We start from the raw sequence: 22740 nt of genomic DNA, 5'->3' as shown, positions 1-22740 counted from the left end.
TTGTTGCGGTCTTTGCTTACTTCTTAATTTTTTCCTGTTCTCCTGCTCTGGATTGACCATTCTTGCTGATATGATGACAAGACATTATTTTGATGAAAGCTTTGGTGTAAATACTCACCAAAACATGAACTTGTATGGAAATACTTAGACTCGGTGACACGAATGTTTAGAGAAGTCTTAGAGTTACTAGACCTACTTATAAAAACTCCAAACAGTTGCCTAGTTGTTTTCAGTGACATCCTTAACCCTTGGTGTTGTAACTACAAGACAATACCGCTCTACAAGACAGACATTACAGCCTTTCTTCTTCCTCAAGGACAACTTTCTTTGATAGGTGAGAATCAAGGTGAGCAGCCATGAAACTTGACTATAACCTGGGTGAAAAATGATGGGATCTTCCCAGGCAATGCTTGTCCACAGGTGTACCTTATCTGTGTGAACAAAAGCAACTAAGGTTTTAATGTAATTGGTGTTAGCGCGGATGATAGGAACAAAGGTGACATTTCTAATCATCTTGAAATCAGGTTCGGCATAAATAACATGTATGAAATGTTTCCCCTACACTGACAATGAGCCTTGATTAATAATTAATCGTATCTCTGGATGTTGAAGGGCAATTCATTCCCTGTGCTTGGAAAATCTAGCATTGAGAATACTTGTCAGCATCTGTTGGGAGGGAGATTTATGATGAGCCTGGAAGCAAAAGTGGACAAAGACTGGAAAATTCACTCCACACTGATGACTGAACAGTCACTGTATATTCAGCACTTCTTGTGGTTTATGTGTACAAATTAATGAAACCTCAGAACCTTCCTACGTTACTACTTTTTTAGCTGTTTTCATGTTAGATGCCTTTTCTGACTAGTGAAATAATGTGAGACAGATGAAGGTTCGTATTTTCATTTAGGCACCTTGTTTCCTGCTCAGGTTCACGGTTGCACTTATGGAGGAGTAACTCACACATGGTCAAGGAAAACTTTGGACTCAGCTCTTAGAACTGTCCTGCAAGCACAGATCTTCCATGAGGAAACAGCTTTTCCTTGCTCTTCGCTCCGTTTGAGAGTTGAACTGTCGACTGAATCAGTGAAAGGCCTCTAAAGCAATGCCCACGCTGTGGCTCAGAGGAACAAGCAAAAATATTTTGCCTGACTTTCATGGACTGCGGAGCAGGTGTCTAAGGAAAAGTTTTAGCTTTCCTCTCCTGATTTTAACCTTCATAATTAGAAAGGTTAAAAGCAGAGAAATGTAAAACTGAGCACTCATCTACTGATTTTCTGCCCTGCCAACCTGCATGTAGCTGAGCTCTCATACTCAACCCTATATACACATATGGTGTGATGATTTTTTCCCCCATTTCGTTTTTACTTTCTCTCAGATACCCAGAGAAGCTGAAAGACAAAGAGACTCCCCTTCCTGCAGATTCATGCATTTCGCTGGATGCTCAAGAAAGAATTGAGCCCATGATATTGTGTCACCCAGTGCACTTCCCTGCCAGCACAGGGTTATTCCATACCATGCATCTCCTAATGTTATTTGCAGACTAATTTTAATTTAGGACGTTCCTACTTTTCAGTTCTCCTCATTCTAATTATAATCTCCCTATCTACCTGAAATAACCTCCATTAAAAAAAAAAAAAAAAAAAAGGGATGGTCTTAAAAAAACAACTACAAAGAAATCAGTCCCTCATCCACTACCAGGTTTTTCTTTTGTTCTGGAGACACGCGTGTAACCTGGTTAGACCTGTTCTCTTTGAATACTGAGGACTGAGCTGGCCTTATGCAAATGATCCCAACCTCATCTTGGTTGTTGTTGTTGCAGACCCAATCAAATGAACAGGAAGTGACTTAAGGAATTTCCCTATTGGCTGCCAGAGTCTTCAGCAAAATGTTTTAAAATTAATATCACATCCATTTATCTTCACTCCTGGGAGTCTTTAGGAGGCATAACCTAGTACCTGTGTTTACCCAACCTACTGTTCTGTGGACAGATTTCCCATCGTCTCAGTTAAGGATTTCCATTCCAGAATCTGCAGCTAAATGAGGTAAGGTGTTTCGGGTATTTTTAATTTTTTTTTAATATACCTCCTTTAAATTAGCACCAGTGAAAAAAAAAAAAAAAAAAAAAGAAAAGATTTGTCTACTGGACTCATGCCCACCCTACCAAACCCCTCCCTCCCCACTTTGGAACAGCAGCTAAGCTCATTTGATCAAAAGGCTTTTTAACGTTACAATAAAGTCTTCTGTTTTTCTATTTTGAATTTGTGTCTTACTTCTGTGTCCTGGTTTGAGATTTAAATATTTCTGTTGGGTTTATGTTTGATTGGGGCCAGATCTACTGCCCTTACCTACCCAGAATATCACTGTCTTTGAATTGAGCCTGTGGCTTTGTCAGGATTACTTAAAGCTTCCTGAGGACCCTTTTTATTACAATGTATCTAATAATATTTTGGGTCCTAAATCTGCTGCTTTTGTCCACAGAGTTGTCATCTGTTCTCTAAGGCAAGGGGCGAGAAAGTGGACCTTCTCAATACCATTGAGAGTGCTGGTATCACAGAACTGGGAGACACTTTACAATGACGGTGGTTTTGTTGCTTTTAGCGATGAGGATCTTGATGGTGATCGTGCTGATAACAAAACCTCCTAAAGTACATTTATAATTTGTCTCGGTTTTATCCTCAAGGCAATTTTTTGGCAATTCCTGTGGTGAGGGGGTTCTGATGATCTTAGTCCCTTCTAAGCTAAAGCACCGCAGAGAACCCAGCTCCAACACTAGGTAGATAAATACAGTGTGAGTAGAGGCCTGCAATGTCTTTACCTGTTTAATTTGTTCCTCTTCCAATGGTAATTTTATTTGAATAGAACCAGAATTGGCCCCTTAAGGTATAGACACAGCTGTTTAAGTAATGGTAGAAGTGAATGTAAAGAAGAAGTTGCTCAAAATTATGTTGATTTTGTAAAATATGTGCAATGGCCTTAGTGATAAATGTTTGCATTTCGCCACATGAGACATTTTAGGCATATACTCTTGTGTATGTCGTTATAAAGTTACTGAATTTTATCAGTAATGTGCTTTTGGATTACTTGATCTAAAAATACAAAATATCCCCTTTGCTTCTAAAGTACATCCGACTATTCTTTTTTTCCTATTCTTTAGAATATGAAACCACTTCATAATGACAGAAATGAACCTTGAGGTACAAGTTTCATTTAGTGATTTTATTTGTACTTGTGTCACCTGGGACTGTGTTAAATATACCAATCTTGCACCAGTATTTCCTGTAACTTGTGAAAACTTTAGTGGAATTAAAAATGCGCTCCTAGTAAGTTGTTGGTTTTTTGATAGCAAATTTGCTGGTAGCAGTTTAAGCCAGTTTTCTGACATGTATTTGGCACTGTAGAAAATACCAGAGCTGGAAAATACAGCATTTTTATATTTAATGCAAATGCAGAAACCAAGGGAAACAGTTGCAATTAAAACTAGAAAAGCAACAGGATTAAAGTGTTTCACCAATAAGTATCACAAATAATGATGGTTTAATTCCTGGTCCCTACAGTTTTCAAAACCAGAACTGATTGTTGTAATAACAATGTAGGACTTCCCAGAATTTTTCAGAATTTAATTAGGTGTTCTGAAGTACAGCTTATCTTCCAGAAAACTTACAACCTTGACAAAAAAAAGTCCAGAAGTCCAAAGATGGGAAATTCACCAGAACTTTTAAAGTGCCCCAGCAATTCAATACCATTAATATAAAAATATTTTATCTCATTTTCAGTCCGACGTAGTCTGGCTTCAGCATTCAGCCACCTGATTTTATTGTCTTTTGATGGTTAGTGTGAAGTTCCTCTGCGTGACAAATTTCTGTTCAGTGTACAGGTAGCTGGGGACAAGTCATTCCTTAGTCTAGGCTTTGCTAATTGTGGTAGTCTGAGCTCCATAGGCTCCTCTCAAGGAAAAACACTACAGTAGTGAAAACCTCTAGGACCTCAACCTGTTCTACTGTAAGCTTTTCCATCCTTTAATGACTTCAATGGTCCCCTCTAATTTTTCAATATCTGCTGTGAAATTTGGATGTCGGGACTAGACACAGGTTGTAGGAACAGGAGTGCCAAACACTAAAGGTAATATGAGGCAGTATACTGGGAGTTCAGGGCCAGGGGTTTATGAAGTGTGTCCAAAGCTTGCTTAGAGTCATCACCCTCCAGAACCCCTTCTAGCCTCGAGCATTGGTCCTATATGTGGAGACGAGGTTATCATTAGTAGAGTTGATGTTGTTTGCTTGCATTTTTTTTTTCATTTTTCCTAGACATGGTGTCATTTGTAAAGCCTATAAGGATGGCAAAAAAGTATTATTTTTCCTATGTCATAGTAATAAAGGATCTTGTATAGACCAGAATAATGCTTTGTTTGCCCCTGCACAAATTAAGTAGCCTTTCACAGCAATTTATATGGTGACAGCAATACATATTACCCCAGTAGTGCTGAGATCGGGTAATAGAAAGTAGTCTGTTTAACACGGGATATTATTACACTCTTGTCACCTGAGAGAATATGCTGTGGTATTATCATAGTAACTTCATATTACTTCAGATATTCTCAGGCTGTTGTGAGTTTTCAGCAGTGGTAGAAACAGACAATAGGATGGTTGGACAAAGACAAAATTAAATCATTTGGCTCCCACTGAACTTCCTTATTTTTTTTCTATTCCAAATTAATTTTATGGTTAACATCAGTACTTGTTCTGTCTGGGAGGTGCAAGGTAACAAATTGCAATGGAGAGAGATAAAACTAAAAAGGAAAAATCATCCAGAGACACAGAAGAAGAGAGATTAGAGAGGAAAAAGATTTCTGTAGGTGTGTCTGTGTCCAGCCAGCACTGACGTGTTAGCCTCTTGCCAGTCCCACAGCAATTCGCATCAAAAAAACCCTGTGAGGATGATATTCTACACCTGCTGAAGAAGTGAAAATTAATGTACAATTTTGCCTCAGTGAACTCAGAGAACTGTCTATGAGCTGTGACGCCTTTCCAGAATCAGCGCTTGCCTTCCCTCCCTTGTTCACCCCTTACATGCTCCTTATAAATGTGTCTATCTGAGACTCAGGAACAAACCATTCAGTCTTCTCCCACACAAACTTTCCACTGGCTGCAGTGTACCCTGGTTCCATTCTCTGGAGTCTCCAGTTATGTGCTTTCTATTGCTGTTTACTTGCTTAGTGTCCGAGCTCTTTCTGCAATACGATTAATACTGTCTCTGTGAACTGGAGTGACGACCCACTGTACAGAGAGACAGGTCGGAAAGTCGGTGCTACAGGACAGAGCTGCCTGGCTTAAAAATTGGTCAGTGAGCTGAGACCAAGATATGGATGGAGTTGAATGACCCCTTCTTACGCTGATGGTAGTGTGACCACCCTTTGCAGGATTTTCTGGGGTCTCGCAGCTCTCTCTTTCTCATCTGCCTTCCTAGAGTTGTAAAGTAGGTATTCTTGTTGAGGACTAGGCGTTCCTGCGGCAAGCAGCACATAAAAAGAAAAGGGTCACAAACTTAATTGTCAGTTGTCATTGCTAATGACACATGATATTAGGATGTGGTAGAACCAAATATAAAGGCTTTGTTGTACATGAGGAAATAAACAGAAATGCTAACGATTTTTGTAGCTTGCATAGTTTGTGATGTTTGGTGAAGTCAAGTCTCTGCCCAGCTTAGTTACTATTGGACTTTCAAACATAAACTCATGGAGTTTTCTTCTTAATAAGTGCCTTGTGAGGACCAGCTCAATACCAAGTCGAACACCATCTTCATCAAAGTGCGCTGGCTTCAGCTGCTCAGCCAGCACCACACTCAAGGGCACTTCAAGATCTCTAACCTCAAATGTCAGCTTCTCTTTCTCCCTGTCGCTGCCTTCAGCACACTCTGCAGCTTACACGTATTCTGGCCCCTGGTGAACCAAGGATTTAATTCAGTAAGTTTTTGAGAAAAGAGTACATTGCAAACTTTGTAAGGGTGAAATTCATAACATTGCTGATAGAAAGGGTAAGGAAAGAAGGGTTTGTTCACATCGGTGGTATATGGAAAAGTAAGGATTGATTTGGTTTCTGTGGAAGTCATCAGGAGTCTGTCTTGGTATGAGAGCTGTTTTGAGGTCTACTGGGGATGCAGCTTGCACCAAATCCCTCACTGAATGCCTAAAATACTTGGGACATTTGTTGGTCATTGGTCTATAGACAGGTGAGAACGAGTAACCGTGGAGTTGTGTAGCCAGTGGAGCAATCAACTGGCATTTGGCGTTTTGAGTGTTTCCCTCTGAGGAAGAGCCCTCAAAGGCTCCCTTTCCAAAAGCTGACATTGCACGTGGTTATCGTTACCTCTTCCTCTGCTGACCTTGTGAAATGTGCTTCCCAGGAAAGAGTATGGGAACTAGTAGACAAAACAGCTAGCTGGGGCTGCATAATCACTGGTTATAGTCCAATAAGATGGGGCAATAAAAGAGAATTGCTTTGCAGTGATGAAAAGGCAGTCATTCTACTTACAGGATCTGCAAACACATAGAATAAAATAGAAGCTCCTGCCTATTATGGAGGAAGGGTAGAGATATAAAGACTTGAGATATTTTCTCAGCTCACAATCAGATGTAGCCAGAGTAGCCTTCTGAGCCCCTACAAGTCTGTAAGGATTAAGTAATTATGTTTAAAAATATGCTCTATTGTCCAAATTACTAGTGCCATCAACAGAACTGTTGGTTTGTTTCTTTGTTTTTTGTTTTTGTTTTGTTTTGTTTTGTTTTTTTAAATGGTTCTGGGTTTTCTTTCATCTAGCAGTGAGGAGGTAACTAATTAATATTGCTATATAATTAATGAACCTGTGTAAAACTGCCCAAGATGCTATGGTCAGGAATCAGACTAAGTCCATGATATAATGATTACCCCCAAACTTTGTTAATGATTTTCATTGAAACATATAATTATTATTACACAACAGTTTAGAAGCTGACATCTTGGTGATGCACTTTCAAAGCATGCTTGGTTAAGCAATTGTCTCACCGATTGGCATGGATATGGAGGGGCTTTGTCAGGGAGTCCAATTCCGACACGTTCAAGGGCGCTGTTCTCATCTCTTTTGCAGTGGGATCTAACACACTCACATAAACCAGACTTTACTCGTAATATTCCCAGGTGGCTACCCTGATGGAGGAAAATGAAGAAGTTTTAGAAGACTGAATTCACAGGGGATTAGACGAGTAAAATATCCCTACAGACCTAACAAAGGCAGGAGGTACAAAATGAAATAGATCCAGTTTTCCCCTCGTTTAGTGACTTGTAGATATCCTTACCCTCCCTAAGACTTTTTTTGATGGAGCTGTAATACTTTGTAAGAACAGGTAGAAACTTCTCTTTCTTCTTTAAAATCTCAAATGATTAAATGTTTTTGGATGATAGTCAAATTGTAGTCGATCCAGTAAATTTTTCTTAGTCTGCCTGCAGCCACTCCCGATACGCATACACTCACACAAACGTCGTATTAAGTACATGCACATGCACATCCCTTATCTCCTCCACATGCTTTCTTGCTTTACTTTTTAAAATCGGAATTCAAATATTAGACCCAATTTCCACCGATTGTGTTCGCTAATCTGAATAACTACTTCATTTAATCCTTTAAAATGCAAGGTCATTTGTATTTGATGTTTGGTATACCTGTGTATTTTGTCGGCAGGTATAGAGGAGTGGCTAGCATTGTCCTGCGGTGAGTGAGGGGCTGCTAACGCCAAGAGCCCCAGCCCAAGCAGATTGTGACTTCTCCGCCTGCTGTTTTTGCCCTGTGCCGCAGCAGCTTTTCTTGCAGGAACACACTCATGGCCCGACAGGTGGTGCGTCCAAGGCTGCCCTTCCCCAAATCCTGGACTATGAGCAGCAGGCTTGCAGCTCTAGCACCAGACAGGCTCTTTTATGCTAGCATTGATATAATGGAGGTGATATACATAACAGGCTCACAGGTGTTAACATAATCAGTGCTGCTACACATGAGAAAAGCTAACACGGCTTTGGGTCATTTAGAACCAAGGTATCAGCCTGCCTGCCTTATGATATGACACATCTTCCATATTAAAAATCTTATGAAAATTTAATCATTAAAGATAAGAAGAAAAAGCTTCCCAGCACCTGAAAATAGCTGTTATAAGGATCTCGTTAACACTGCCTTCCTAGAGCAACGTTCCAGTTGCTATAATTCACATGGTAATAAATCTTCTTTTGAAAAAAGTAGTTGTTTGAAATAGTCCAGAAATGTTTTTATTGGTTTTGTTGGTGGAACCTGTTCCAGTTACTTTGAGGACTGAGATACACACCTGTACAGGGGAGCAAAAAGAACTGAGGGAAGCGAGCTTTTTTCCCTGTTTTCGACTCCGCCACAGCCACAAAGTCCGCAGTTGCTGTAAGACCTGGCACTCTTATGCTACAGATAGATAATGGAATATGATGTTTTTGTCTGTTTTACCGGTTAAGGGCTTATGTTGGTGTTTGAAAGAAGATTCCTTGTCCACGTCAGCCAGACTGACTAAGTAGAAGGCAAAAAATTAGAGAGGAAAAAAATGAAACAAAAATTAAAAAAAGAGAAACGAAAGAAATAAGGAGGAAGAGAAGGAAAAGCAGTGATCGGTGAAAGAAGAGGATCAGGACTGCAAATTTCACATCCTTGGTAGCATTTGAGACAGTCAAATCTGATAGTCCGCAGACGCTGCATTTCAGTATTACTGTGGCGAGGCTCTGCAGAAGGTTCCCTGGTCATCGTGTGCACAACAGCCATGTTAGGCAAGTTTATTGCTTCCAGCGCAACTGCTCGGTGGTGACATTACTGCCTGCTTGCAGTCATGCCTTAGCTTAATATTTTATATTTTCTGTCTTTTATAAACAATTCTACATAACATGCTGAGTTGCACTTTTGTTACTTCGACAACTTGAATATAGGCTTTTACATGTCAATTGATTGGGATGGGGATCGTCTCTCTCTCACCAGGGAACGTGCTTTTTAAAATTCCTTTCTTTCATTGGGACAAAAAAAAAAAGACAAAAAAAGCACCTTGAAATAGCCACAGTTCCACAGAACAGAAATTTTGAATTTCAGCCAGCTCTACTTTGGAATTTCTAGCTCATTTTCAGGACCTACATAGGTCAAGGGCAGCTTTTTTGATTTAATACTTCAAGTGTAGGTTTCGTTGTTTGGCTAACTTAACATTCAAATCCCTACTAGACACATAATAGCCGTGATGGACAGAATCATCTTGGTTTCAGTCTGAACAGGTCTCTTTTTATAGAAGATTCTTTCCCTTATTTCATACCTTGTCTTTGCCCTCAAAAAGCGCACGGTCATCCTAAGTCATCTGTGTGTTGAAATTTTTGCTGGACACTGATGCAATGGATAGCAATGGAGCTTGAGCTGGAAGATATGAGTTGGACTGACTTGTCCATTGACTTGTTATATGACTTAAGCAAATAGTTTCAGCTCTGTGTCTCAATTTTCCTATTTGTGCTAAGGAGTTAATGTTAGTTCTTTCCTTCATTTCTGTGCTTTGTGCTATTTACTGCCTTTGCGGTCTGTGTGGACTCTTCTTTTCTGCTCTATCATTGTCAGTGTTTCAGGAGTTCTTCCATCACTATAGATGCTTTTACAGTAGATGAGTCCTGCAAGCTTAATTTTCAGAACTTAAAAGCAGCCCAGTTCCCACATGAGTACCGGCTTCTTGTGGACTTATTTATTTATTTATTTATAACTAGTAGATTAAGGTTTGGAGCATGCACAGGTTCATATGGGAAAGCAAACCCTCACTGTGCTTCAGGATTTCTTTATCTCTCAAGAAAGTTCCTTTACTGCTTACACCTAATTTGTTGCTTTTTCCTGCTAATTTTTGAACCACTGTGTCTCAGCTGATTTTTCTTTATGTATTTTGTATGACACCTCTTCTGACTTTAGTGTGAGAACAGTGTGTAACTTTGACCTGTTGAGGTTTCAGTTGATGGAAAAATACAGTATTGAGCTCTCCTCTGAAACCAGGCTATTCTGTAGCAAAGGGCTATTTATGAAGTGGGAGAGAGTTCATGTAAGACTCAAAAAAGTACATTTGTACAAAACCCAATGGGAAAAACTCTATTGTCAAACCGGCCCAGGCTGTTGAGGCAGATGCCTGGCTTTGCTCTTTTGTTTATGTTCCAACAAATCAAAGCTGACCTGTGTTGTTATCGGAGTAGAGCAGCAGGTGCAAAAAAATAACTCTGCTGCCAACTCAAACGAAAGGGTAAGGCTAATACCCTCTGGGAGGTATTGAGAAGATAACAGAGCGCCATGCCAGCAACTGAATTAACGGCTCTATTTACGATGGGTTTCACTTAATAACCTGCTCCTAACACTGACACATAAATACTCCATTGTATTGTTTAACACAACCACTGGAGAAATCGATGGAAACAGGATGGGCAGCTCTTGCTGTGCCAGGTGAGAAGGAGCAACGCCATGGAAGTTTTGCTACTCTAACCACAGGCAGGAGAGAGGCGGAAACTGTTCTCAGCTTTTACAAAAGCGGGGAGACGTTGCTGCCCACAGCTTACAGCTTCTTGCCTTACCTATAGAAGGTGGCTGCAGAACAAGGAAACTTCATTCCCCTCATTTTCTGGTTGCTTTTAATGAGGGCAGGGAGCATAAATGAACCCCAGCATGTACATCAGCTACTGTCCCAATGCCGTGTGGCTCCGGAAGGCTCAGGGCTTCCTCAACGTCCTGGGTGCATGGGGCAAGTAAGCCTGCTGCTACACCTAGGGGCGAAGCAAACACCTCTTGTGCAGCCAGTGGAGTGGGATGCCAGGGCAGTGGTCTTGTGATCTCTTACTCTTTACACAAAAAATACAGTATGAAGAAATGACATGGGTATAGCTGGGCTCCAAATAAACGTTTACTAAAGACACACAAACATGCAAGCCTGACAGTAGGTTTCTGAAACAGGGTCAATGAGCTCCATTGAACTATTTCAGCGATAGCCACCCACTTGGAGACACATTTTTTTGCAAACAGCTGCCCACCTTGGGATACTTAGTAGTCTAGAGAGGAATGCAGGAGGAGCAGGCATCCTGGCTGGAGCTATCATGCAGATGGAATCAGTGAGTCCCAGCTCGGCACTACGGAATGTGGCTGACCTGGGCACAGGAGCTAATAGTCATCCATATAAACCCTCCCTGTCGGCTGCACAGAATGATCCTTCCCACCATGAGCCCTGCACTGCATCTGCTATGTCTTCTTGAAATATCCTTTTGCTATCGTGGTAGCAGAGTGTGATCAGATTGCGGTTAGTCAGGCAGTGGGTTGTAACAAGGTATAAACACTGCTATTGACTGGGTTAGTCCTCCAGCAAGCTACCTAGTTTAGGATAAAGCGCTTTATGCTCAACTTCCAGCTTCCCCATCCTAGTTAATTTGTGCTGTGTCCCTCATTCATTTAAAGAAGAAACACAGAATTACAGGATCACAGGATGGTAGGGGTTGGAAGGGACCTTCGGACATCATCTAATCCAACCCTCCTGCCAAAGCAGGTTCACCTAAAAGCAAGGTGCACAGAATTGCATCCAGGCAGATTTTGAGTATCTCCAGAGGAGACTCTACAACCGCTCTAGGCAGCCTGTTCCAGTGCTCTATCACCCTCAAAATAAAGAAGTTTTTCCAATCAGTTTGTTGATTGAATGAATAAATTCATGTAAAAAATAGCAGTCACAATGTGAAAATTTTCATGTTCCCTAAGACACTTTCCTGGTTTTGGTCTCCATCCCATGTTGCTTATTCTGTTTAGTTCTCACTCAGAAACCAGCCCCAGAGAGGAAACCTGCAGTTTCCAAGCAGATGACCTTTATAAAAACAGAGTTCAGGAAAAGAGAAAAAAAGGATCTTTTTATTTTGCAAGTAGGCAAATTAATGATTGTTACTGCTGAAAACCAGACTAGTCCCATAACAAAAGAGAGGTGCTGGTGGTGACAGTGTTTAAAATAAACTTCTCCATAAAATACTAGCTGCTGCAGTAGCGTATGACGGAGTCTCTGTATCTGAGTGGCTGTTATGTCAGAAAAACTTCAGCACCTAGTGGGAGCCAAACAGGAATACAAACACAATTATTATTGTTATTATTATCGTTATTCATTAATAACTGAACAGTCAAACAGGTTACATTAGCAATATGGAAAGCAGCTCCCTCAATATGCTGTTAGTATTTAATGCAATGCAAAAAGAAAATGTTGTGGAAGGTAGAGGGAAGTGGTTGGGGAACCAGAGCCAAGGGAAAAGGAGAAGGTGTTAGAACATGATGGTAATATTTTCTTAGCTGATGAGGTTCTTGTCTAATTATAGACATGTGGCTTGTCAAGCTACAGGGGCATCTAGAGTGCTTTTTGGCCATTTGTATATTTAGTGTATTGTAAGCAAAAGAAAGGTGTTTAGCAAAAGGAGATTAGGGAGATGAGCTGGCTCCTGGTTAGAGGAAGAATGTACCAGAGAGATAGGAAGGACATGAAAGGAGGTGTGGAGTTGTTCTGTGAGGTGTGGTATTAAGTGCTGAAAGAAGAATAAAGAGCAAAGGCAGTTTTTCCCATTACTGTATTTTCCAAGACTCTGTATCCCTGAGGCTAGACTGATGAATCTATGGCAAATGACTACTAAATATTCAGGAAAAATGGCTGGCCCAAATTATCATGAACTTGCTGATGTGGTGCAGACAGTAGCGAAAGGAGTGCCATGTGTCGGTGAAAGCCATGTTTTGCAGCACCAACCCCAAAGAATAAAAAAAAGAAAAAAGCCTGCTTTTCTTTGCCAGTTTTTAGCAAATTTGTCTACTTGTTACACACATTGTAAGGATACATGAATGCAAAAATGACACAAGCATTTATCACAAGAAATAAAAACATTTTTTGCCTCGCATTTCTCTTAGCTCTAAGAGTAGCAATTCCACTAATAATATACAGATCTGTGCACAGATCTTCTGCAAGAGGAGAATGAGCTTATTGGCAGCAAAATAATGATCTTTTTTTCATATTCAAAAACTAGTGGCATGGCAAGAAGAGGCACATCTAGCCTGTGATGTGGCAAGGAAGAATGGATCCCACACTCTGGATCCTTGTTAAGGGGCAGGTTCTGGTTCACTGTTTCCTCTGCTAAGGTAACATAACTATGGGTAAAATTTGCAGAAGTACCAACATTTGGCAGTTAACACTGTCAGACATGCTTATGCCTTGAGGACTCTCTGTTCACAGCTGACCTTCTGTTTGCTTCTGATTTAGAAAAACAAACAAACTAAACCTCTTTTAAAATTGTCCCTTTTATTTTCATTATACTAATGAGTACCTTGAAAATTGAAGACAGTTCATATGAAGATTGTTGATTGTGAAGAAAAAGGGTCAGAGGAAAAACAACCTATGAGACTTTGCATACCATCAAGTAATTTATTTTTTTTTTATTCATAAAGTGAACTTTGTTCTTTCTCAAAAAGGAAACTGAACTATGGTTTTGTCTTTAAATTACATCATTAAGAGGGAGATAAGAACCAAACCCTGGAGCGGCAGGGTAGCTCAGATACATATCTAGATCCTAACCCTTCTACCTAAGCTTCTCTTCAGTTAAAATATATATACAAGATTTTGAAGCATCCATATGAACATGTTAAAACAACCACCACATATCTGTTACAAAAGTTGCCTTGTAGTGCATCATGAAGATCTTTAGTAATAAAAGATTCTAATCAAGCTTTTTTTGATTTTGTTTATCATGATCCTATCTGTAATGTAGGTAAATGTTAAATGCTCCTTTTCTATTCATCTTCCTTTTTCTGGTCGTTCAGTTTACCTTCATATATACATTTAATATGCAAGGTTCAAAGAAAACAAAAGAATAAACCCAGCTCTTCCTTTCCAAAAGCCCACAACAGTAAACGATCAAGGTCTCAATGTAGTCTCTGAAAGCTCACCAAGAGTCAGTTTTGCACATGCAAAAGTGGGTTTATGCATATGAACCACAGCTGTATATACCAAAAATACAGAAGCATAGGAATGTGCAGTTCAGAGAGATGTAGAAGGGAAAAAGATTGGCCCCAAAGCCCCAAACCAGAATCCTGAATACAAAGAGTTTTGGCGATTATCTAGAAAAAGTTCTTATAAAAATGATTCCTTGAGCTTCACACGCTCAATGTGATTCAGTAAACACATTTTGTTACTGTGGCCCAAAGGTACATATGATGGACTAAAAATGAAATACATCAAACGCAGTATGTTATACAACAAATATTGACTATGATCATGTTGCTTCTTCATATGAACATTCTTCAAAGCTTTCAATGAGCTGGGAAAAAAATTTTTATGGGGTATGTTTGCAATGATATTACAGGCGAGTCTTGAGACTATCAGTCAGGCCAAGCTGCATAGGCATCTGAATGGTATCTTGCAGGTCATAGCAAAGGGGTCCAAAGTAGAGCTTTGTGTTGTGAAGGGGATCCCCGCTGGGAATCAGCCTGCAGATGAGTTATTTCTTTTGAGGCTTCTCTCTGCTTCTCGGGCACTAAAGCAAACAAATGGAAACGAGGAAGTGTGTGATGGCTACATGTGGGTCTACATGTCCAAAAGAGATCCTAACACACTGCAGAAAAGGTCATATCTGAAAGTGAGGTGTGGCAGAGATGATATTTTACCTAGGACTTTGGCACAGACACCAAAGATGAACCCGAGACCTTTGCAAAATAGGCAGATAGAGGTCATAGGGCAATCTCAGGGTCAGCTATAACCGTATGTATAGGCACACTGCCTCAGAATACGACCCTGCAGCCCTGGCAGTAACACACTCTGAATGAGAGGGGGAAAAAACCCAACAACTCAAACAAAAAAAGAAGCCCCGAAGCTCCTGGTAACATGCAAACAGGCTCTCAACATTCATAAATTCAATTTGTGCCTGCGCTTACCCCGCTGGAGATGTAAAATAGGTCATTGGAATGTAAAGCAGCTAATTGATCATATACATTACAAGTGCAATGCATTTATGTTTCTGAAGTGACAATAAAAAAGTGTAAAGCAGGTCCACCTGCTTTGTTGTGCATGTCCTTTGTTTCTGGTGTCTTGAAAACTCAGCCCACTTGGTTGTCTTTTGATTTTTCAAGAAAAAGATTAAAATCCTGATTCTGTTCCTCTGCAGCTGCAGTTATTACCCGTTATAATTTATTTTAGATTGCTGTTTAAGTGCTTGATTGTAATCCAAGGTACAGTAATGATCTAAAATATTTAACATACTCTGTAGATACTTGTTCCATAAACTCCAAGCCCTGAAAAGCAGGGATTGTGTCTTCACTGTGTACATAACATACTTCAAAGAAAATGAGCCCAGGTGAAATCTACATTTGAAGTTCAGACATGATGGTAAAAGGGGAAAAATAGGGAAGGATCCCATAGGTAAATGCGCCAAAAGAGATCCACCCTTTGGGACATGCCAGGAGGAGCTGCACTGAGCTTGTCTGAGCTAGAAGTCACTCGTAGACTTTGCATAGCTTATGGGTGGAGTCATAGTTTAATAGTTTCAGTCAGTTTTGACTTAGACGTCTTTTTTTTTTTGAGTTTTGCAGAGAGTACATAGCTTTACAAACCAGAAGGCTGGAGACCTCCTTCCCCTATGGGCTCTACCCCAGCCTCGTATTTGTAATAAATGAGACCCTTAGTTCAGTTCAGTGTTGCTTAACTTACAAATCAATGTCAGAGCAATCACTCTGGTTGTAGTACTTCAGGATTCGCTCATTTTCTTTCTGCTAGTTATTTGCCTTTCATACTGTGTTCAGCATTTTCCTGTCATTTAATATGAGCTGTTCTTGAAAGATTCTTGTTCAAAGAAAGGCAAAGCTCATTATCTGGATGTTAAGACTTGTTGGGTTGAATGTGGAAATGGGGATCAGAGTAATTTATTTTCACAGCACACCTGTACTGCAATAAAATAATTTGCATAGAGCGCACTATATAGTGTTCAAGGTTCAAGGATTTGTAAATATGTTTTTCTGCAATGCTCCATGTTTTGATCCATGGGCAGGCCATGGCTCCCTGCTATTTCCATTACTGCTGTTTACTCAGAGTGGTCAGGCAGTCAAGAAAGACAAGAAGACCCGAGCAAATGACCTCCTGTTACCGCCAAGTTGCTGGGTTGTGGCTCTGTCAAAGCTGCTCCTGACTCCAGTGAGAGCGTTCACTAAGAGAGGCCTTCAGGGTTTGATCTTTGAATACCAGCCGATGTATTGACTATAGGCAAAAAATCTTATCTTTTTTTGGATGCATTCATCACTTCTTATAGGACTCTCTAGAAAGAATGTTGCCGAACACCAGTGAACAACCTTGCTGATTGAGTAAAGTATTTTAAAAGTTTTTTGAAGTTATGAGAGGATTGCTTCCTCTCATAACTGTGCAATGTTCCTAGTAGTGTTAAAAGATTTACTCCAGAGGTGGCTTCTCTTCAGTGGAAAAGAATGGAATTGTGTGTACACATACCTGCAATGCACACACACAGAGGCATATACATATATATAAATACACGTGTGTGTATATACACATTTGAGATTTCATGTTTGCTTTCATTGATAACGTACCATGTCTTAGTAGTGAAATAGATCCTAATATCTTTATATTGTTTTCCAAAATCTCAGCTCAGCTAAAATCCCTTTTAAACATGGTTTCCTGAGGAAATGAGGGTTTTATGGTTATTCTCTGTGTGTTGGCTTTTGCATTTGGCCTGTAACAATCTTTTAGTCCCATCACTAGTTTTAATTAAATTTTATACGGTGTAGACATCTCAAAGATACGACGTTCTTACAGGATTAATGAAAACTGGCTGCCAAGTACAGGAGGAAAATCTATTAATACTCCATCTGAAAGAAAGAGTGAAGCTTGAGCTCACTCCTTTGAGACAATGAGATATTATGAATGCCCCAACCGTGGGAAAAACTTCAATCAGCACTCACATCTTACTAGACACTAGAGAATCCAACCACAAGATACACATTCATAGGAAACTAGGCTTCATCCACCGTTCACTTTGATATATGGCATATGATTAAAAGAAAACTGAACATATGTGTCCTTCCCCTTGAGGCTTCACACCCTGTAACCAGGTTTGTCTGTACACAAGGGAGATTTGAGGATTTGGCCCTAAACTAATGAAGAGCACGCTTCTTCCAATATCCGGATTCAAACTCTTTCCAAGTATGGGATGATACACTGCTATAATCATAAATCTGCCATGAACTTGTATCAAAGAAAGGCATATACAGGATGAAATGGAGAAAATCACAGTTTAGTTTTTGTAGGGAAAATACTCTTGAGCATGATTCTGTACATTTCCAAGTAAAGGCATGGAAGTTATATTAGTGGGACTTTATACTCACACTGAACGAAGTACTAGGATGATTTCCCACTAAGGAACACCCTTGCCCTAAGATAAAGGAGGTGACTTGAAAATTTTCAAGTCACCAAAAAACCAGTACCTTGAATAATATGCAGAACTTTGGGAAGGTTTGGGTCAAAGCTAAGCGCTCTTCCTGTGATTAATGTCTGCTTTTTATGCACAATTGTTCCCACAGGTGATATTGGGAATTAATTAAGTTATTCTGTTTGAGATAACTTATATAGCTTTCAAAAATTGGATGTATTGATTGATTAATTTATGTAGCAAGTTCCATCCACACTATCTGAAAATATTATTATGTTGTTTAGGGATACTGTAGAGAGTAATTGTATGCTAGATTGTTAGACAGAGGAAGAAGAGTTTAAAGGAAAATAACTGAAATCCAAATCTAGGCAAAAGGCTGTCAGAGTGCTTCTTCTCAGATCTCTAACGTGCATTGTTTTTGGTTACTGCTGGGGTGGAAAAACTATGCAAGACACATGATTTGTTTTATTTAACTATCCATAGCTTCAGTTGATAAACCAAAGTGTCATAGGATCTTGTGGGTTGGAAATTCGCCTGGTTAGTCACCTGATTAGGAAAAATGAGAGTTTACCTGAACTGAATTTTCAGGGCAAAATTACACAGGAGTGTGAACACATAAATCATTTCAGTTCATATGCACACATTTTCACAGACACATTTTTATTTGCACAAGTATCAGGCACAAAAATTATGTAGAATACCAGAAATTGCAGAAGTTGCAGAAGACAAAACCACACAACGCAGTCCCTGAAATTCTGAGATGGCTTCTCAAAATGTGACTTCGGATCCATAAATTGAACTTCAATATTAAATGCATACTGTAATTTTTTTAAAAGAAGCGAATTTACCAAACGAAGTTCTTAAGAGTGTTTGGTTAATCCTCAAGCTTTACAGTTTTCCCAGAATAGCTGGTATTCTACCTTACCTCTATTTGATACTGTAATAAGGTCTTTATCATTAATGCTTCATTCATTCATACCTAATTGTCTTAAATGATTAAAACCCAAATTGAATAACGAACTTGATACATCATCAACCTGTATAATCTCAGAAGTCTGTTGACTGTCAAACATGCATTATTGCTTAAAAGTTATTATATATCAAGTATATGAGATAAATTGTATTCATGTTACATACTGAACTTCCTTATAACCAGTATAATAAATTTAAATGCTTACTTACACTTTCTCCCTCACAATACTAAGTCACTTTGATTTAACATGGGACTAAAAAATGTCTTCTCTTTTAACTTGCAAAAATTTACTGACTGATATGACTGTCATCTTTTATTTGGCTAGAGTGGGACAATAGGTATCTCTCTTAATTGTTAATATTTTATACCCCCACATACTTGCTATGAGAAATTAAATTCTTCTTACCGGTGGTTACAGATTGGATAGAATTAAGAGGCAAAAAGCACTGTTAAAACATCCAGGGTTTGATTTTCCCATTCTATATAGCTACAAAAAAAGTCCCTGAACTAGGTTATGCTGTAAAGCACTATTCCCTGTAATAAACTTCCCAGGGCTTTGGCTTTTTAAGCAATTCTCAGTAACCTCTCTCTCTCCCCCCACCCCTCTCCAGTATATATATATATTTGGCGGTGAGAGAAGAGACTGAGACTTGTAACTTTATCATATTCAGGCTGTTTTTTAAAACCAATGCTGTGAGTGTTTCTATTGACGACTCTTCTTCTACCAAAAAGGTTGCTGGTATGAGCTTGTTGGGGGTCAGGATGTGCCCTCAGTGGAAGTTTTCTCATCGGCCTCAGTGGGTAAACAGCCAAGTCCGGTGACTTTAACTTTCACAACTCCATTTTGTATTTCATCCTCTTTTTAATTCCTCTGTGAAGTCTGTCTGCATGCACCCTGATGTCTAAAGTTTCATTTTTACAGACTTTGGGCCTTTTGATTTAGAATATTTTTGAAAACAGGTTTGGGGTTTTTTTCTGTGTATTTCTGTAAGAATAACAATCTGAGGCCTTTATAATATCTAACAGATTACTTTCCCAAACTCTTGAAGAATGTCTATAGTTATAATGTATATTTTTAAACTTTGCAACTTCAAACCACTGAAAGATAATGTAAAGTATCAAGAATACCTGTAATTGGGGAATTTTGTATACCTTCACTGGAATGATTATGCATGTGATAAATATGTGACATTTTTCTAAAATATCATATAAGTAGAGGGTTTTTTTACAGTATAAATAAAATAAAGGACAGTTTTACTCATGGGGCTAATGCTAAGATAAATAGAAAGGAAAATCTGTGTCACTTAAAAGAGGGAATGCTGTCTTGGGGGTGGTATCCCTCCAAAATGCTGTTTCTGTTATAAAAATAGCTGACTCATTTACAAGATCTTTGACTGTTTAATTTTTCAGTGGTGTGAAATGTATGATCCGTGATATTTATTACTGAGAAGTGTTATGGACACTGTTGACACAGATCAGATTAAGAAACTGGGTCAGCAGACAAGATACTGCCTAGAACGTTACCTCCCTGTAGCATTAACATGTGGGTCCTTCTGTGTGAGGGAGTTTCTGACCATGGTTTGTTGTCAACTGTATGGTTTCATTCGCAATTATTGAGATGTCTTTTCTCTCTCCTAGACAAGAAAACAGACAGGAAAAAAAGTTAAGCATGTTTAAACCACATTTCTCTTTAAATTAGAAAAAAAAAAATTAAACTATTTAGTATGTAATTTCTCAGAGCTTGGCAGTTTTTCTCTATTACTCTGTCAGGAGCCTTGTCTTTTCATTCAGTTTCATTTATGATTACAGATTATTCATTTATGGATGGGCAGCTGTAGAAACTTGCTTCTTGTATATGCAAATCAATCATGGTAATGTTTATCATAAGATTTTGTGTCAGTGGAAAAGGGGTTGTGGCAACATGTTTTTGATTTCAATTGTATCTCCTACAAATGGAATTGGCTTCCTCACTTCACGTTCAGTGGATTTTATTTTTTTTTTTGACATTTACCTCTTGGACTAGACACCACTCACTAAGCAAGGTGTTTGATTCACCTACAGATCATGATTTTGGAAGGAGCTGGCAGAATGAGTATCAATTCCAGCAGCAATCTACTCCACCAGCAGCCTTCCTGGACAGATGGATATTCCAGTTGCAATGGTAGGACGAATTCAACGTCTCTGAACCACGGGTTTTGGGGGAGATGCAGGGGGAAAGGGGCTACTACACCTTTAAGCATGCAGAAGTATTATTTTTCAGTAATGTACATTTTCAATGTACAGGAGTTTCACTTCTGGTGAGAAAAACTTCAATTTTTTATTTTATTTGTAAAAAGCTGAACTCGCAACATTAAGTTTCAGAAAGTTTATGGTTCATTTCCTTACCGGTTCTTTTTCTTAAAATGAATCTAGTGGTGTTGAAAGTGCCAAAAGTTCCCTCTCCTCGGTCCAGAATTCTCTCTCTCTTACCTTCACCCCTCTCGCCTTCTCTGAACCAACGTTACTCTTCAATGCTAATCACCCCCCCAGCTTTACAAGGGAATAGTCTCTTTGCTCCTTTACTGTATTTGTTTTCTCAGCTCAAATTACTAGATATCTTTCTAATTAGACCGGCATTAGAGGACTAGATACCTTGTGATCTGAGGACTTTTCTTTTATTTCTTACTGTTTTCTGATTATATGGCTATATATACACAAATTATTCATATCTATATATATAGTGTTTGATATAATTTTAAAATTCTTTTTATCACTCGATCTTTAAAATCTAAACAGACAAACACACACTGCCGTCGTCCTTTTAACCCAAATAATGCCACAACAAAACTTACAATGAACATTCCCACTCAATGAAACTCTTGATCTTTTTTATGTGTGATTTCTAAATACACAGGAATATGTAAGAGTGCACTTAATAAATGTGCTGACCTGTCTGTAACAGATTCATGGGAAAAAAAATCCTGGCTGAGTTTCATTTTGCACAGAATTCCATGAAGGGAAACGGTGGGGTCTATTTTCATGTTACCAGTCTGAAACTCCTCAGGATTCACTTATGTTTTGGAGGCACAGGAAGCCGAAAGCTCAGACAAGCCTCTACCACCATTCACCACTTCACTTCTTTTTACCTAGCTACTCTTTCCTCTCACTAAAGGCTCTCCATTTACACTAGGCGTCTAGCGGCCTCTGAAATTCCTTTACCCTTCTGAAGTGATGGGAATACATACCAACCTCCTTTTCAGGGAATACTTCAAACCTTTATTCTCTGACATACTCTGACGTTCTCCATCAAACCTTTATTCTCTGACATACCACACTCTTAACCGTTTCCACACTCATTCCCCAAATCCTTCAACAGGAGGATGAGAAACAGTCCTGCAAACTCCCTAAGGCACTGACGCAGGCCTTGCTGCCCAATATTGATAAAGAAACCTAAGTGACTATGGGGCTTTTTTGTGTTTACCTGGAAACTAGCATTGTGCACTGTATCTCAACCAAAAAGACCTGAGGTCTAGTGGGACCTGAGGGGAGGTGATTTCCTAAAATGTGCCAGCTCTGTTGGCTGTGGGCCTCTAGCAACATCCACTGTTGTCAGTATTCCTCACAGCTGTGTGGGTGATCTTCTTCTTGGGGCAACTGAGAATGGACTGGTGCCACATCCTGGACCTAGGCCATGGCAATCTTTTCTCCTCCCATAATTCAACCACCTCTGCAGTCTCTCATTCCCTCATCCTTAAACCCTTCATGCGCTTGTGAGCATTTTAGCACACCACCATCTCTGCCTGGAATACTCCATTGTCCTCCTTTCCCAAGCAATAAATTACACTGAACTCCTTTTGCCAGCCCTTCTGTGAGGGCAGACCAAAGCAGTCCTGCCTTTGCTCTTATCTTATATAATTATTCTATCCACACATACAACTTCTTTCATTTGCACACGTAAATGATTGTCGTGCAATGACATACAACCGAGAGCAACTTAAAAGATTGCCAAGAAAATATTCACGCATCCTGGCATGAAAATTAGGCAGCTTCCGTAACTAAAAATGAGTTTTACAATGCATTCAGAAATCACCTTATTTGACTACAGAAATCAGAAAACGAGCTCTATCATGAAGCTGTGAGCCATAGTGATAGGCTTTTACTGTGAAGCAATATGAGAGTGCCTTGGCTTTTACCGTTCTTTGATTGAATCCCACAATTCATATTCAGTCCTTATTAAGTCCTTATTCAAAGAAAATTTCCACATCACATTATGAGAATTTTCCAAGGCTTTTCCATCTTTTTCTGATGCACTAAAATTATTTT

At 39.3% G+C, this 22740-nt stretch overlaps 1 protein-coding gene across 1 annotated transcript in view; it reads left to right on the top strand.

Moving 5' to 3' along the window:
* The first annotated feature begins 1893 nt into the window (after positions 1-1893).
* The window catches only part of EHF (ETS homologous factor), a 35324-nt gene continuing 14477 nt past the window's right edge, over positions 1894-22740 (top strand). The window contains exons 1-2 of the mRNA XM_063333716.1: positions 1894-2042; positions 20500-20599. Coding sequence (XP_063189786.1) covers positions 20503-20599 — 97 coding nt within the window. The 5' untranslated portion in view covers positions 1894-2042; positions 20500-20502. The remainder of the gene's footprint in view (positions 2043-20499; positions 20600-22740) is intronic.

This window comes from Chroicocephalus ridibundus, chromosome 4 (genome assembly GCF_963924245.1).
Source record: "Chroicocephalus ridibundus chromosome 4, bChrRid1.1, whole genome shotgun sequence".
NCBI lineage: Eukaryota > Metazoa > Chordata > Aves > Charadriiformes > Laridae > Chroicocephalus > Chroicocephalus ridibundus.
This window is presented reverse-complemented; position numbering and strand designations above follow the sequence as displayed.